Raw genomic sequence first — 15,771 nt, forward strand, 5'->3', positions numbered from 1 at the left:
GTTATCGCTCTCATACTCTCTCATACTGGTCACTGGAAGTTCAACATGGCACCTCATGGCAAAGAACTCTCTGAGGATCTGAAAAAAAGAATTGTTGCTCAACATAAAGATGGCCTAGGCTATAAGAAGATTTCCAAGACCCTGAAACTGAGATGCAGCATAAAGCGGTTTCACAGGACAGGTTCCACTCAGAACAGGCCTCGACCAAATAAGTTGAGTGCATGTGCTCAGCATCATATCCAGAGCTTGTCTTTGGGAAATAGACATATGAGTGCTGCCAGCATTGCTGCAGAGGTTGAAGGGGTGGAGGGTCAGCCTGTCAGTGCTCAAACCATACGCCGTAAACTGTATCAAATTGGTCTGCATGACTGTTGTTCCAGAAGGAAGCCTCATCAAAAGATGATACACAAGAAAGCCGACTAAGGATATGGATTACTGGAACCATGTCCTGTGGTCCGATGAGACCAAGATAAACTTATTTGGTTCAGATGGTGTCAAGGGTGTGTGGCTGCAACCAGATGAGGAGTACAAAGATAAGTGTGTCTTGCCTACAGTCAAGCATGGTGGTGGGAGTGTCATGGTCTGGGCCTGCATGAGTGCTGCCGGCACTGGAGAGCTACAGTTCATTGAGGGAACCATGAATGCCAACATGTACTGTGACATACTGAAGCAGAGCATGATACCCTCCCTTCGGAGACTGGGCCGCAGGGCAGTATTCCAACATGATAATGACCCCAAGCACACCTCCAAGAAAACCACTGCCTTGTTAAAGAAGCTGAGGGTAAAGGTGATGGACTGGCCAAGCATGTCTCCAGACCTAAACCCTATTGAGCATCTGTGGGGCATCCTCAAACAGAAGGTGGGGGAGCCCAAGGTCTCTAACATACACCAGCTCTGTGATGTTGTCATGGAGGAGTGGAAGAGGACTCTAGTGGCAACCTGTGAAGCTCTGGTGAACTCCATGCCCAAGAGGGTTAAAGCAGTGCTGGAAAATGATAGTGGTCACACAAAATATTTACACTTTGGGCTCAATTTGGACCAATACAACATGGGAAAATCGCGAAACCGGAAGTGAATCGTCATTGCACTTCTGGTCTGGCGTTACATAGAATTGCATAAATATAAAGACATCCATGGCCCTTTGTAACGTGAATCAACACAGTAAAACAAAATTACTTATATCAAAGTATTGTGACTTCCCACTAAGTGCTCAATACCAGGTATAGACAGAAAGTCGCACTACCGGAAGTGACCAAACGCCCATACCAGAAGTGGGGCATCAGTGGGTTATATTGTCACTTGTATTCAAAACCATAAGTGGGGCATCTGTGTATTAACACAATTTATTAAACAACAATAAAAATATAGTGTAAACAATATAATAGTGAAAACATTTGAATCAATGTGTTATATTTGTGAACCATATAACACTAAAGCTGACCTGTAACATATTAATCAACTGAACAGTTTCGTCAAGGCATATGTTATACAGGTCATATATGTATGCTTATAGTGTGTCTCGCCGCTCCCTTGCGCCACCCTGGATGTTGCCAGGGACGCAGCAGTTGCTGCTCTGGCTGTTGCCAGGGACGCAGCGGTTGCTGTGAGCGTGCGGCGATGACATCATCGCCGCACGTCTTTTCCCCTCTGAAGCCGGTTCATTTGAGCTCCTTGGCGCCTATGTAAGTACCTGTTTAACTTACATTCACTGCCCAAGTATAGGTGTTACAGTGTGTGCTCCTAGGTGCTTTATTACTTGAATTGCTGGATTGCCTTAATATTGCTGAACTCTGCCTGTCTGACTACTCTGCCTGTTTAACCCTTGAATTGCCTTAATATTGCTGAACTCTGCCTGTCTGACTACTCTGCCTGTTTAACACTTGAATTGTCGGATAGCCTTATCATTCCTGAACTCTGCCTGTCTAACTACTCTGCCTGGTTTACCCCTTGCTGACCTCTGCCTAGGTGCTTTATTACTTGAATTGCTGGATTGCCTTAATATTGCTGAACTCTGCCTGTCTGACTACTCTGCCTGTTTAACCCTTGAATTGCTGGACTGCCTTAATATTGCTAAACTCTGCCTGTCTGACTTCTCTGCCTGTTTAACCCTTGAATTGCCTTAATATTGCTGAACTCTGCCTGTCTGACTACTCTGCCTGTTTAACACTTGAATTGTCGGATAGCCTTATCATTCCTGAACTCTGCCTGTCTAACTACTCTGCCTGGTTTACCCCTTGCTGACCTCTGCCTCTTCCTGACCACTCTATTGGTTTATCCCTGAACTGCTATACTGCTGGATTGCCTTTCTATTGCCGTGAAGGACTACCCTGATGGCAGTGAGTACTGCTTACCTCTTTTTCTACATTCACTTTGTTCTGGGATATTTCCTTATCCTTCCGCCTTGACACCGGGATAAGAAGACTACTGGCCAAGTTTGGTCTGATATGGAAATATCCCACGAGCATTACATTATACTTGGGCCATGGACCCAAATGAGGTAGCAAGTGCAGTCTCTCTTCAGGGGCAGACCCTGGGAACCCACGCCATACACTTGCTGAATGTGGATTCTAAACTTGAGGCTATATCAGCTATGCTTGCCTCACTGGTTGCAGTAAAGAACGCTGTTCCTGTTGTTACAAAGCTGGGCCGTGCTGCTAGTACTGCAACTCTCCCCTCTGTTATTGGAAGTATACCCCAGAAACCGTTGCCTGACAAGTATGATGGTACTACCGACTGTAGCGGTTTTCTCAACCAGTGCAGATTACACTTCCGTAATGATCCTCACACTTTCCAGTCTCATCAGTCAAAGGTCACTTTTATCATTTCTTTATTGAAAGACAAGGCCCTAGCCTGGGTCTCTCCCCTTTTGGAACAGAGTGCTCAACTCCTGAACAATGCTGATGTCTTCATTTCTGCATTATCTTCCGTATTTGGCATCTCCGGCCGCACTGCTGCTGCAGAGTACTCTCTCTTGGATCTCTACCAGAGCAATAGATCTGTAGTACAATACACCATCAAGTTTTGCACCTTGGCACATGAGACCAGTTGGGATGGCAGTGCTCTCAAAGCGGCCTTCAGGAGAGGCCTGCATGAGCGTATCGCTGCTGCAGAGTACTCTCTCTTGGATCTCTGCCAGAGCAATAGATCTGTAGTACAATACACCATCAAGTTTTGCACCTTGGCACATGAGACCAGTTGGGATGGCAGTGCTCTCAAAGCGGCCTTCAGGAGAGGCCTGCATGAGCGTATCGCTGCTGCAGAGTACTCTCTCTTGGATCTCTGCCAGAGCAATAGATCTGTAGTACAATACACCATCAAGTTTTGCACCTTGGCACATGAGACCAGTTGGGATGGCAGTGCTCTCAAAGCGGCCTTCAGGTGAGGCCTGCATGAGCGTATCAAGGATGAGCTCACTTATCATGATGTTCCATTTCCCTGGATGAATTCATAACACTTTGCCTCAGTCTGGATACTCGCTTTCAGGAAAGACAAGCTGAGAGAGAAAGAACTCGCAGAATCCTTCCCTCTCATCCTCCTACTTGTCTAGTCTCTAGGCAATCCTCTACCCCTTTAGCACCTCCAGTTAGCTCTGAAGAGGAACCCATGGATCTCTCTTCCCCTGAGCCCTCTGAATCTGAAAGACAGAGAAGAAGGAGGTTGAGACTGTGTTTTTATTGTGGTTCTAACTCACACCAACTCAAGAACTGTGATATACTGCTGGGAAAAGTCAACGCTTAGAGTATAAATGTGGGGTACCTCTAAGAGTAGCCACTACTAAATCCCCTCACTCTTCTCGGATTATGGTACCTGTCACCCTTACCTTTCTTCTTCAGAATTCTGTCCATGCTCATGCCTTTATTAATTCAGGGGCAGCTGGAAATTTTCTGGATCACAGTTCCATGATTCATGAAGGGTTGCCTCTACTTCAGAAAAAACAATGTCTTAAAATAACTACTCTGGATGGCACACCCTGTTATTTTAGGTTTAATCCATTTCGAATCAGCACCCCTAACCTTGACTGTGGGAGTCCTACATACCGAACAATTGCTGTTCAATGTCATTCATTCTCCTGCACAACCAGTAATCATTGGTCTTCCTTGGCTATCTATTCACAATCCTCAGTTCGACTGGATTGAGGCACAGTTGGCCTCCTGGGGTAAATCCTGTTTTCACTCCTGCCTGGCTAAAGTTACTGTCAGGATAGGTTAAGTCCAGAGTTAGACCCAAATGCTAGAATGAAGTTTGAAAACACCCTAGCACTGTGAGTATATTCCAGGACCTGACCCTGCGACAGCTACAGTAATATACTCACTGAAATAAACTGGAAGTTGGTACAGCAGGGTCAGGAGAAGAAACTTCGAGTAGATAGGGTTAACCAAAAGAGTAATCCAACAAGCAATATCCAGCAACGTTAAATCAGGCAGGTAGGGGTTAACCAGTAGAATAATCAAGCAAGCAAAGTTCCAGCAACGTGTAATCAGGCAGTTTGGGGGTTAACCAGTAGAATAGTCAAGCAAGCAAAGTTCCAGCAACGTGTAATCAGGCAGTTTGGGGTTAACCAATAGAATAGTCAAGCAAGCAAAGTTCCAGCAACTTGTAATCAGGCAGTTTGAGGTTAACCAGTAGAATAGTCAAGCAAGCAAAGTTCCAGCAACGTGTAATCAGGCAGTTTTGGGTTAACCATAAGAATAGTCAAGCAAGCAAAGTTCCAGCAACATGTAATCAGGCAGTTTGGGCTTAAACAGTAGAATTTGTCAAACAAGCAAAGTCCAGCAACGTCCAGCAACGTGTTATCAAGCAGTTTAGGTTAAACAGAGGAATATTCAAACAAGAAGTGTCCAGTTATCAGGAATCAGGCAGGTAGGGTAAAGCAGGGTAGGAGTTAAACAAGCCAGCAATTCTAACCAAACAAGAGATTCAGAAAGTACTCACAAACCAGGAATTAGAACAAACAGGCACCGAGGAGAGGAGACGCCGGAATAAGAAGACCTTCTGACGTCAGCAGAAGGGGCCGGAGAGAAACAGGGTTGCTAAGCAACCAAGGAAGCGCTACCGCGCTGACACAGGAAAGAAGAAAGCGATCAGCAGCTGAGCGATCGCGACAGTTACTCTGCTGCATCACGTCCCTATAGCCAGCCTTCAGACCCCTTCTAATCTTCCCTCAGTATATGCAGAATTTACAGATGTTTTTGAAAAGAATGCAGCTGATGTGTTACCACCCCACCGTCCTTACGACTGCAAAATTGACCTGTTTCCTGGAGCCCCACTTCCTAAAAGAAAGACTTATCCACTCTCAAAAGCTGAAACCAAGGCCATGGAGGAATACATCCAAGAAAACCTAGCTAAAGGCTTTATTCTGCCTACCTCCTCTCCTGCCAGGGCTGGCTTCTTTTTTGCCAGTAAAAGGGATGGTGGTCTCAGACCCTGTATCAATTACAGAGCCCTAATCAACATTACTATCAAGAATCATATCCTATCCATTTGATCACTGATCTATATGATTTGCTCCAAAATTCTCGTTACTTTACAAAGTTGGACCTACGTGGAGAGTGCAATCTCATTCGTATCTTCCCGGGACATGAATGGAAGACTGCCTTCAACATGAGATCAGGGCATTACGAATACCTTGTGATACCTTTTGGGCTGTGTAATGCCCCTGCTGTCTTCCAAGCATTTGTCAATGATGTCTTCAGTGACCTCCTTAATCGCACTGTCATCATCTATTTGGATCCTCATATTTTCCTCCACCCTTGAGGATCATCGTGAGCATGTAAAACAGGTACTTATTCACCAGTTCCTTGGCTATGTCATCTCGAAGGAAGGTTTTGCCATGGATCCTACAAAGCTAAGCACAGTTCTGGAATGGCCACAACCCACCTCTTTAAAGGTACTACCGAGATTCTCGGGGTTCTCCAACTATAATCGCAAGTTCATAAAGAACTTCTCCCAAATCATTGCTCCACTCACTGAAATGACTAAACGAAACAGAGACTGCAAGAATTGGCCTCCTGTAACTGTGGATGCTTGCTCTCATTTGAAAAAAAAGTATTTTGTTCTGCTCCTGTGCTCCGCCATCCTGATCCTGACCTGCAGTTCACTTTCGAGGTTGATGCCCCCGAGATAGGAGCTGGTGCAGTCTTAACCCAAAGGGACCCTTTCACCTCAAAGTTGCACCCGGTAGCTTTTTTCTCCAAACGCTTCACTCCTGCAGATAGGAATTACGATGTGGGCAATCGTGAACTCTTAAAGTGCCATGAAACAGGTTAAGATCTGTGCATATCCTAAAAGGGCTAATTAAGTAAAAATAATTTGCATAAAAAAATTGTTTAAAAATTGTTGGGAAGTATTGTAAAATAATTTTCAAAAATAATCAAAAATACTTAAATAGCCATGCTGTTTGGACACTGTGCTCCACCCCTCTTATCAGTGTTTAGACACATACATTGTATTTCACCTGAGTTCACAGCTTCTAGGCATGCTCCATCAGATATTCCCTATTCATTTGTGCATTTTACCAAAACAACAATGGATATAGCTACAGCCGTAAAAGGAATTATGTGGGGGGAGTTAAAGCTGTACAAGTCAGAAACTTAAAAGAAAGGGTTAATGGCGAGGCACTGCAGTATAAATTTTCAGGTAAAGTAATTGATGTACATATTATATTTTCTCAACTTGTTTTATGTCCCTTTAAGATGGCCCTGACTGAATGACATAATTGGCTAGAGGGTACCCCAAACCCCATTCAGATTCTCACTGACGACAAGAATCTGACGTACCTAGAGACTGCACATCAACTCAATCCTCGACAGGCGAGGTGGGTCCTATTCTTATCTCATCTTAACTTTATAGTTTCTTACCTTCCTGTGACCAAGAATAAAAAGGCTGATGCCCTTTACCATCAGTTTCCTCAGTCTAGTTACTCCTCTGAAGCTCCTATCGAACACATCATACAACCCTCTTGTGTGGTTGCTCAGCTCAACACCTCTCTTCTTCAAAGACTGCAACAAGCCCAGTCAAAAAAACCTTCTGAAGCCCCTGCGACTCCTGAGATCCTTTATATTCCTCCAAACCTTAGCTCTTATGTATTATCCTGGGCTCATGACAGCAAGCTGTCAGGTCGTCCTGGTTTGACAAGAACCTTTCAACTCCTTTGCCAACATGTGTGGTGGCCTACCATAAAGTCGGACTCTCAGGATTATGTGAAAGCTTGTCAGACTTGTGCTTTTAATAAGACTGCCCGTTCCCTACCACATGGCCTACTTCAACAGTTGTCTATACCTAAACAACCATGGACACACATAGCTATGGATTTTGTTGTAGACCTTCCTCCCTCTGACCCTCATACAGTCATATGGGTGGTGGTGGATCGGTTCTCCAAACTTGCTCATTTTGTACCTCTAACAAAGTTACTACAGCAAAGAATTGTCCACTCTTTTTCTGTTACATGTGGTACAATTACACGGTATACCCATAAATATTGTCTCTGACAGAGGACCTCAATTTATTTCTACCTTTTGGAGAAGCTTTTGCAAATTGCTTGGAACCACTGTTTCTTTGTCCTCTGGTTATCACCAGACGGAGAGAACGAATCAAGATTTGGAAGTTTATCTCACAGCACACTAATTGGTCAGGGTTGTTACCCCTAGCTGAACTTGCAAAGAACACTCATTGGAATTCTTCTCTACAATGCTCCCCTTTCTAGGCCGCAGCTGGATATCAACCTTGTATTTTTCCTCTTTCTGCTCAATACACAGGAGTACCTGCTGCAGAACGCCACTTCACTGACATCACTACCCATTGGCAACGAATACGCTCTCAGTTACAATCAACCACCTCTAGATATAAGAGGTTTGCCGATATTTGTGCCTTTGTTGCAGGTGATCGTGTCTGGGTCTCTAACAGACACATCCGCTTACGTCAACCTTGTCACAAATTGGGACGTTGGTATATTGGTCCTTATAAAGTCCTCAAAAGAATTTCTTTTGTTGCCTACAGAGTGGCCTTGCCTAAGACCTTGCACATTCACCCAGTCTTTCACATCTCCTTGGTCAAACCCTACGTCACAAATAGGTATACTCGACTCAGACGTCCTCCTCCTCCACTCCTGATTCATGGTGAACCAGAGTATGAGATTGCCAAGATCTTGGATTCCAGAATCAGGCACAGGCAGCTCCAATAACTCATACACTGGAAGGGATACTCTGTGGCAGAGCGTTCCTGAGTTCCTGCCCGTAATGTGCATGCTCCATCTTTGGACTCCAAGTTCTATGCTGCTCACCCTTTGAAGCCGACTCTAGTTCCCGGAGGGAACCATTGAGTGGGGGTCTATGTCACGCCGCTCCCTTGCGCCGTGCTGGCTGTTGCCATGGACGCAACGGTTGCTGCGCTAGCTGTTGCCAGGGAATGCGGCAGTTGCTGTGGGCATGCAACAATGACGTTATCGCTGCATGTCTCTTCCCTTCTGAAGCCGTATCCTTTGAGCTCCTTGGCACCTATATAAGTACCTGCATAACTTACATTCTCTGCCCAAGTATAGGTGTTACTGAGTGTGCTCCTAGGTGCTTTATTACTTGAATTGCCTTAATATTGCTGAACTCTGCCTGTCTGACTACTCTGCCTGTTTAACCCTTGAATTGCTGGATTGACTTAATATTGCTGAAATCTGCCTGTCTGACTACTCTGCCTATTTAACTGTTTAATTGCTGGCTTGCCTTAATATTGCCGAACTCTGCCTGTCTGACTTCTCTGCCTGTTTAACCCTTGAATTGCTGGATTGCCTTAATATTGCTGAACTCTGCCTGTTCCTGACCACTCTATTGGTTTATCCCTGAACTGCTATACTGCTGGATTGCCTTTCTGTTGCCGTGAAGGACTACCGTGAGTATTGCTTACCTCATTTTCTACACTCACTTTGTTCTGGGATATTTCCTTATCCTTCCGCCTTGACGCTGGGATAAGAAGACTACTGGCCAAGTTTGGTCTAATAGGGAAATATCCCACGAGCATTACATAGTGTGTGCATAAATAGAAAAACAATGTCCTAATATTTATATATATATATACAGTATATCTATATAAAAAAATATACATCTATATCTGTATATATTAATTTGGAGATATTGGTATTGATATATATTTTACAAAAAATATACATCGATAAATAGTTATACATTTAAAAAATAAAAAAGAGTATTTTCTCCTAAGTGAAGAACATGGGAATTTGAAGTATTTTTAGCACATCTTCGGCTTTAGCACAGTGGATCTAGTACAGTTTTGTAACATATAAAGTCACCTATGTACTAAGATTGTAAATACTTTACCTGAGACATACATGTTATTTTTTGATATGCAAACAGCAAATTCTGAGTTTGTGTAGCCAGGCATACTGGCCAGAGACTTCCACTGTTTCCTCTTTGGGTGATAACTGTCGGTGAAAGGTAATTTTAAAAGTCCCTTTTTGTCACAACCTCCGACAACTATGATGACTTCTGACATCTCTGTAAACCTGTAAGAAATCGTACTGTTAAAGGGATATTACACACAAATCAATGCAATGTATTTAAAGCAAAGATCAGCCTGAGAATAATGTTGATGTATTTTTTTTTATTGCCAACTGCTCTAAAATTTAAAGGCACATTAAAGTGATGCATTATCTTTATTGTATTTTACTGGCCCAGCAGATAGGACAGTGATGGCAAAACTTGCTACTTCAGATGTTTCAGAACTACATTTCCCATGATGCTTATGCACTCTGAAATCCAGTCGAGCATCATGGGAAAAATAGCTCAGAAACGTCTGGAGTGGCAAGGTTCGCCATCACTGCTCTAGGAGGTTGATAAACTATTTGTTTTATTCAAATTGCATAGCTTATATCATTTTCAGCTATTCAAATCTTAAATGAATTGCATAATTTAAGATAAATGTATTTAATGATAAATTGTGCTCAGTAAAATCAGCCAGGTGGTGTACCCACCAAAAAGGTCCTGGGGAGAACAGTGTATCTACAGTATCTATCTATCTATCTATCTATCTATAGTATCTATCTATCTATCTACAATATCTATCATCTATCTATCTATCGACAGTGTCTATCTATCTACTGTATCTTTTTATCTATCTATCTACAGTATATATCTATATATTTATTTATCTATCTATCTACAGAATCTATCTATTTATTTATATTTTTATAGTATCTATCTATTTATCTACAATATCTATCATCTATCTATCTACTGTATCTTTTTATTTATCATCTATCTATCTACTGTATCTTTTTATCTATCATTGATCTATCTACTGTATCTTTTTATCTATCATCTATCTATCGACAGTGTCTATCTATCTACTGTATCTTTTTATCTATCATCTATCTATCGACAGTGTCTATCTATCGATCTATATTTCTATAGTATCTATCTATCTACAATATCGATCTATAATCTATCGACAGTATCTATCTATCTACTGTATCTTTTTATCTATCATCTATCTATCGACAGTGTCTGTCTATCTATCTACTGTATCTTTTTATCTATCTATCTATCTATCTACAATATCTATCGACAGTATCTATCTACTGTATCTTTTTATCTATCATCTATCTATCGACAGTGTCTATCTATCTACTGTATCTTTTTATCTATCTATCGACAATGTCTATCTATCTATCTACTGTATCTTTTTATCTATCATCTATCTATCGACAGTGTCTATCTATCTACTGTATCTTTTTATCTATCATCTATCTATCTATCGACAGTGTCTATCTATCTATCTATCTACAATATCTATCTACAGTATCTATCTATCTACAGTATCTATCTATATATTTATCTATCTATCTACAGTATCTATCTATTTATCTATATTTCTATAGTATCTATCTATTTATCTACAATATCTATCATCTATCTATCGACAGTATCTATCTATCTACTGTATCATTCTATCTATCTATCTATCATCTATCTATCTATCGACAGTATCTATCTATCTATGTATTGACAGTATCCATCTATATATTTATCTATCTACAGTATCTATCTATATAGTTATCTATCTATCTACAGTATCTATCTATTTATTTATATTTCTATAGTATCTATCTATGTATCTACAATATCTATCATCTATCTATCTACTGTATCTTTTTATTTATCATCTATCTATCTATCGACAGTGTCTATCTATCTATCTACTGTATCTTTTTATCTATCATCTATCTATCAACAGTGTCTATATATCTACTGTATCTTTTTATCTATCATCTATCTATCGACAGTGTCTATCTATCGATCTATATTTCTATAGTATCTATCTATCTATCTACAATATCGATCTATCTACAATATCAATCTATAATCTATCGACAGTATCTATCTACTGTATCTTTTTATCTATCATCTATCTATCGACAGTGTCTAGCTATCTACTGTATCTTTTTATCTATCTATCTATCTATCTATCTATCTATCTATCTATCTACAATATCTATCTATCTATCTATCTATCTATCTATCTATCTATCTATCTACTGTATCTTTTTATCTATCTATTGACAGTGTCTATCTATCTATCTACTGTATCTTTTTATCTATCATCTATCTATCGACAGTGTCTATCTATCTACTGTATCTTTTTATCTATCATCTATCTATCTATCGACAGTGTCTATCTATCTACTGTATCTTTTTATCTATCATCTATCTATCGACAGTGTCTATCTATCTATCTATCTATCTATCTATCTATCTATCTACAATATCTATCTACAGTATCTATCTATCTACAGTATCTATCTATATATGTATCTATCTATCTATCTATCTATCTATCTACAGTATCTATCTATTTATCTATATTTCTATAGTATCTATCTATTTATCTACAATATCTATCATCTATCTATCTATCTATCGACAGTATCTATCTATCTACTGTATCATTCTATCTATCTATCTATCATCTATCTATCTACAGTATCTATCTATCTATGTATCGACAGTATCTATCTATATATTTATCTATCTAGAGTACCAATCTATCTATCTACAGTATCTATCTATCTATCTATCTATCTATCTATCTATCTATCTATCTATATATATCTACTGTATCTATCTATCTATCTACAGTATCTATCTATCTATCTATCTATCTATCTATCTATCTATCTATCTATATTTCTATAGTATCTATCTATCTATTTACAGTATCTATCTATATATTTATCTATCAACAGTATCATCTATCTATCATCTATCTATCTATCGACAGTATATATCTATCTATCTACAGTATCTCTCTACAATATCTATCTATCTATCTATCTATCTATCTATCTATCTACAGTATCTATCTATATATTTATCTATCTACAGTATATATCTATCTATATATCTACAGTATCTATCTATATATCTATCTATCTACAGTATCTATCTATCTATCTATCTATCTATATTTCTATATTATCTATCTACCGTATCTATCTATATATCTATCTATCAACAGTATCTATCTACTGTATCTATCTATCATCTATCTATCGAAAGTATCTATCTATCTATCTATCGAAAGTATCTATCTATCTACAGTATTTATCTATATATCTATCTATCGACAGTATCTATCTACTGTATCTATCTATCATCTATTTATTGACAGTATCTATCTATCTATCTTCAGTATCTATCTATCTACAGAATCTATCTATCTATCTATCTATCTACAGTATCTGTCTATTTATCTATCAATCTACAGTATCTATCTATCTATCTATCTATCTATCTATCTATCTATCTATCTATCATCTATCTATCTACTGTATCTATCTATCTATCTATCTATCGAAAGTATCTATCTATCTACAGTATTTATCTATATATCTATCGACAGTATCTATCTATCTACTGTATCTATCTATCATCTATCTATCGAGTATCTATCTATCTACTGTATCTATCTATCATCTATCTATCGAGTATCTATCTATCTACTGTATCTATCTATCATGTATCTATCGACAGTATCTATCTATCTTCAGTATCTATCTATCTACCTACCGTATCTATCTATCAATCTATATATCAATCTACAAACACATACAATCTATGTGACAGCAGGTCCTGTCCTACTATTGCTGATTCTTTTTTTTTCCAACAAAGGTGATGACCTCAATGATCTATATTGCTTGTTTTTTAAATGTGCTCTTATAAATACATTTCCTTGTTATAAGAACTATTTACAGAAACTTTTAACTGCTGGGAGAATTTAATTTCCTGGTTAAGGAGAAAAATGAGTTGGTAATCTTAGTCCTGGGGACACAAATGTGTTGTCTATCACGTACAGTTGCTGATTCAGACAGATCACATCATTTTAATTGACTTCTGTTATCAAATATACCTTGTGCTCTTGTATCCCTTTATTGGAATAGCATTCCATTTTAAACAACTTTCTAATTTACTTCTATTATTTAATTTGATTCCTTCTCTTGTTATCCTTTGCTGAACGGTTTATCTAGGTGAGATCAGGAGCAGCAAAGAACCTAGGTTCTAGCTGCTGATTGGTGGCTGACTATATATATATTGATTGTCATTGACTCACCCATGTGTTCAATAAGAAACCAGTAGTATGTATGTATTGGGTACTTGTAAAGCGCAGCTAATCACCTATAAGGGTCTCAAGGCGCTGCTCATTTTATCGACCTCGGAAGGATGAAAGGTTGAGTGGACCTCGCCGGGGATCGAACCTGCAACCCTTGGGTTGCTACAGAGCTCAGCCACAGTACCTTAGCATGCTGAGCTATCTGTCCGGCCAGGTAGTGCATTGCTGATCCTTTAACAAATGATACCAATAGAATGATGAACATTCAATAATAGAAGTAAAGTGGAAAGCTGTTTCAAATTGTATGTTCTACATAAATCATGAAAGAAAAATGTTGGGTTTCATGTCCCTTTAAGCATTATATGACAGCAGTGTTTGCAACAATATTTCTAACAATGTTATACATTGTAGCAATCACTAATACCTTATAGTGCTTAAAGAGACAGTCTACAATATAATTTTTATTGTTTCATATAGATAGATAATCCCTTTATTACCCATTATTCAGTTTTGCATAACCAACACAGTTATATTAACCCTTTAATGACCACAGCACTTTTCCATTTTCTGTCCGTTTGGGACCAAGGCTATTTTTACATTTTTGCGGTGTTTGTGTTTAGCTGTAATTTTCCTCTTACTCATTTACTGTACCCACACATATTATATACCGTTTTTCTCGCCATTAAATGGACTTTCTAAAGATACCATTATTTTCATCATATCTTATCATTTACTATAAAAAAAATTATAAAATATGAGGAAAAAATGGAAAAAAACACACTTTTTCTAACTTTGACCCCCAAAATCTGTTACACATCTACAACCACCAAAAAACACCCATGCTAAATAGTTTCTAAATTTTGTCCTGAGTTTAGAAATACCCAATGTTTACATGTTCTTTGCTTTTTTTGTAAGTTATAGGGCCATAAATACAAGTAGCACTTTGCTATTTCCAAACCATTATTTTTCAAAATTAGCGCTAGTTACATTAGAACACTGATATCTTTCATATCATTATATTTTTTTTTAGTAGACATCCCAAAGTATTCATCTAGGCCCATTTTGGTATATTTCATGCCACCATTTCACCGCCAAATGCGATTAAATACAAAAAATCATTCACTTTTTTACTAATTTTTTTCACAAACTTTTGGTTTCTTACTGAAATTATTTACTAACAGCTTGTGCAATTATGGCTTAATTGGTTGTAAATTCTTCTCTGGGATCCCCTTTGTTCAGAAATAGCAGACATATATGGCTTTGGCGTTGCTTTTTAGTAATTAGAAGGCTGCTAAATGCCACTGCGCACAACACGTGTATTATGCCCAGCAGTGAAGGGGTTAATTATGGAGCATGTAGGGAGCTTTTAGGTATAATTTTAGCTTTAGTGTAGTGTAGTAGACAACTCAAAGTATTGATCTAGGCCAATTTTGGTATATTTCATGCCACCATTTCACCGCCAAATGCGATCAAATGAAAAAAAACGTAACATTTTTCACAATTTTAGGTTTCTCACTGAAATCATTTACAAACAGCTTGTACAATTATGGCACAAATTGTTGTAAATGCTTCTCTGGGATCCCCTTTGTTCAGAAATAGCAGACATATATGGCTTTGGCGTTGCTTTTTGGTAATTAGAAGGCCGCCAAATGCTGCTGCATTTCACACATGTATTATGGCTAGCAGTGAAGGGGTTAATTATGTAGCTTGTAGGGAGCTTGCAAGGTTAATTTTAGCTTTAGTGTAGAGCTCAGCCTCCCACCTGAAACATGAGACCCCCTGATCCCTCCCAAACAGCTCACTTCCCTCCCCCACCCCACAATTGTACCCGCCATCTTAAGTACTGGCAGAAACTCTGCCAGTACTAAAATAAAAGCTATATTTGGGCTTTTTTTGTGTTTTTTTTTAGCATATTTACATATGCTGCTGTGTAGGATCCCCCCTTAGCCCCCAACCTCACTGATCCCCCACTAAACAGCTCTCTAAGCCTCCCCCTCTGCCTTAATGGGCGCCATCTTGGGTACTGGCAGCTGTCTGCCAGTACCCAGTTTAGTAAAAAAGTTGCCTTTTTTTTTAAAAAAATTCCCTTTTCTGTAGTGTAGCTTCCCCCCCCAAGACCAACCCCCCACCCCTTCCAGATCCCTTAGCTGTTAATTTAAACTT

The 15,771-nt window shown here is 39.2% G+C and overlaps 1 protein-coding gene across 1 annotated transcript in view; it reads right to left on the reverse strand.

Annotated features, from left to right (window-relative positions):
• Nucleotides 1-15,771, reverse strand: part of KLHL35 (kelch like family member 35) — a 91,759-nt gene that overhangs the window by 48,410 nt on the left and 27,578 nt on the right. Inside the window, exon 3 of the mRNA XM_053705086.1 lies at nucleotides 9,321-9,505. Within this exon, the coding sequence (XP_053561061.1) occupies nucleotides 9,321-9,505 (185 nt within the window). The remainder of the gene's footprint in view (nucleotides 1-9,320; nucleotides 9,506-15,771) is intronic.

This window comes from Bombina bombina, chromosome 3, assembly GCF_027579735.1.
Source record: "Bombina bombina isolate aBomBom1 chromosome 3, aBomBom1.pri, whole genome shotgun sequence".
NCBI classification, from domain to species: domain Eukaryota; kingdom Metazoa; phylum Chordata; class Amphibia; order Anura; family Bombinatoridae; genus Bombina; species Bombina bombina.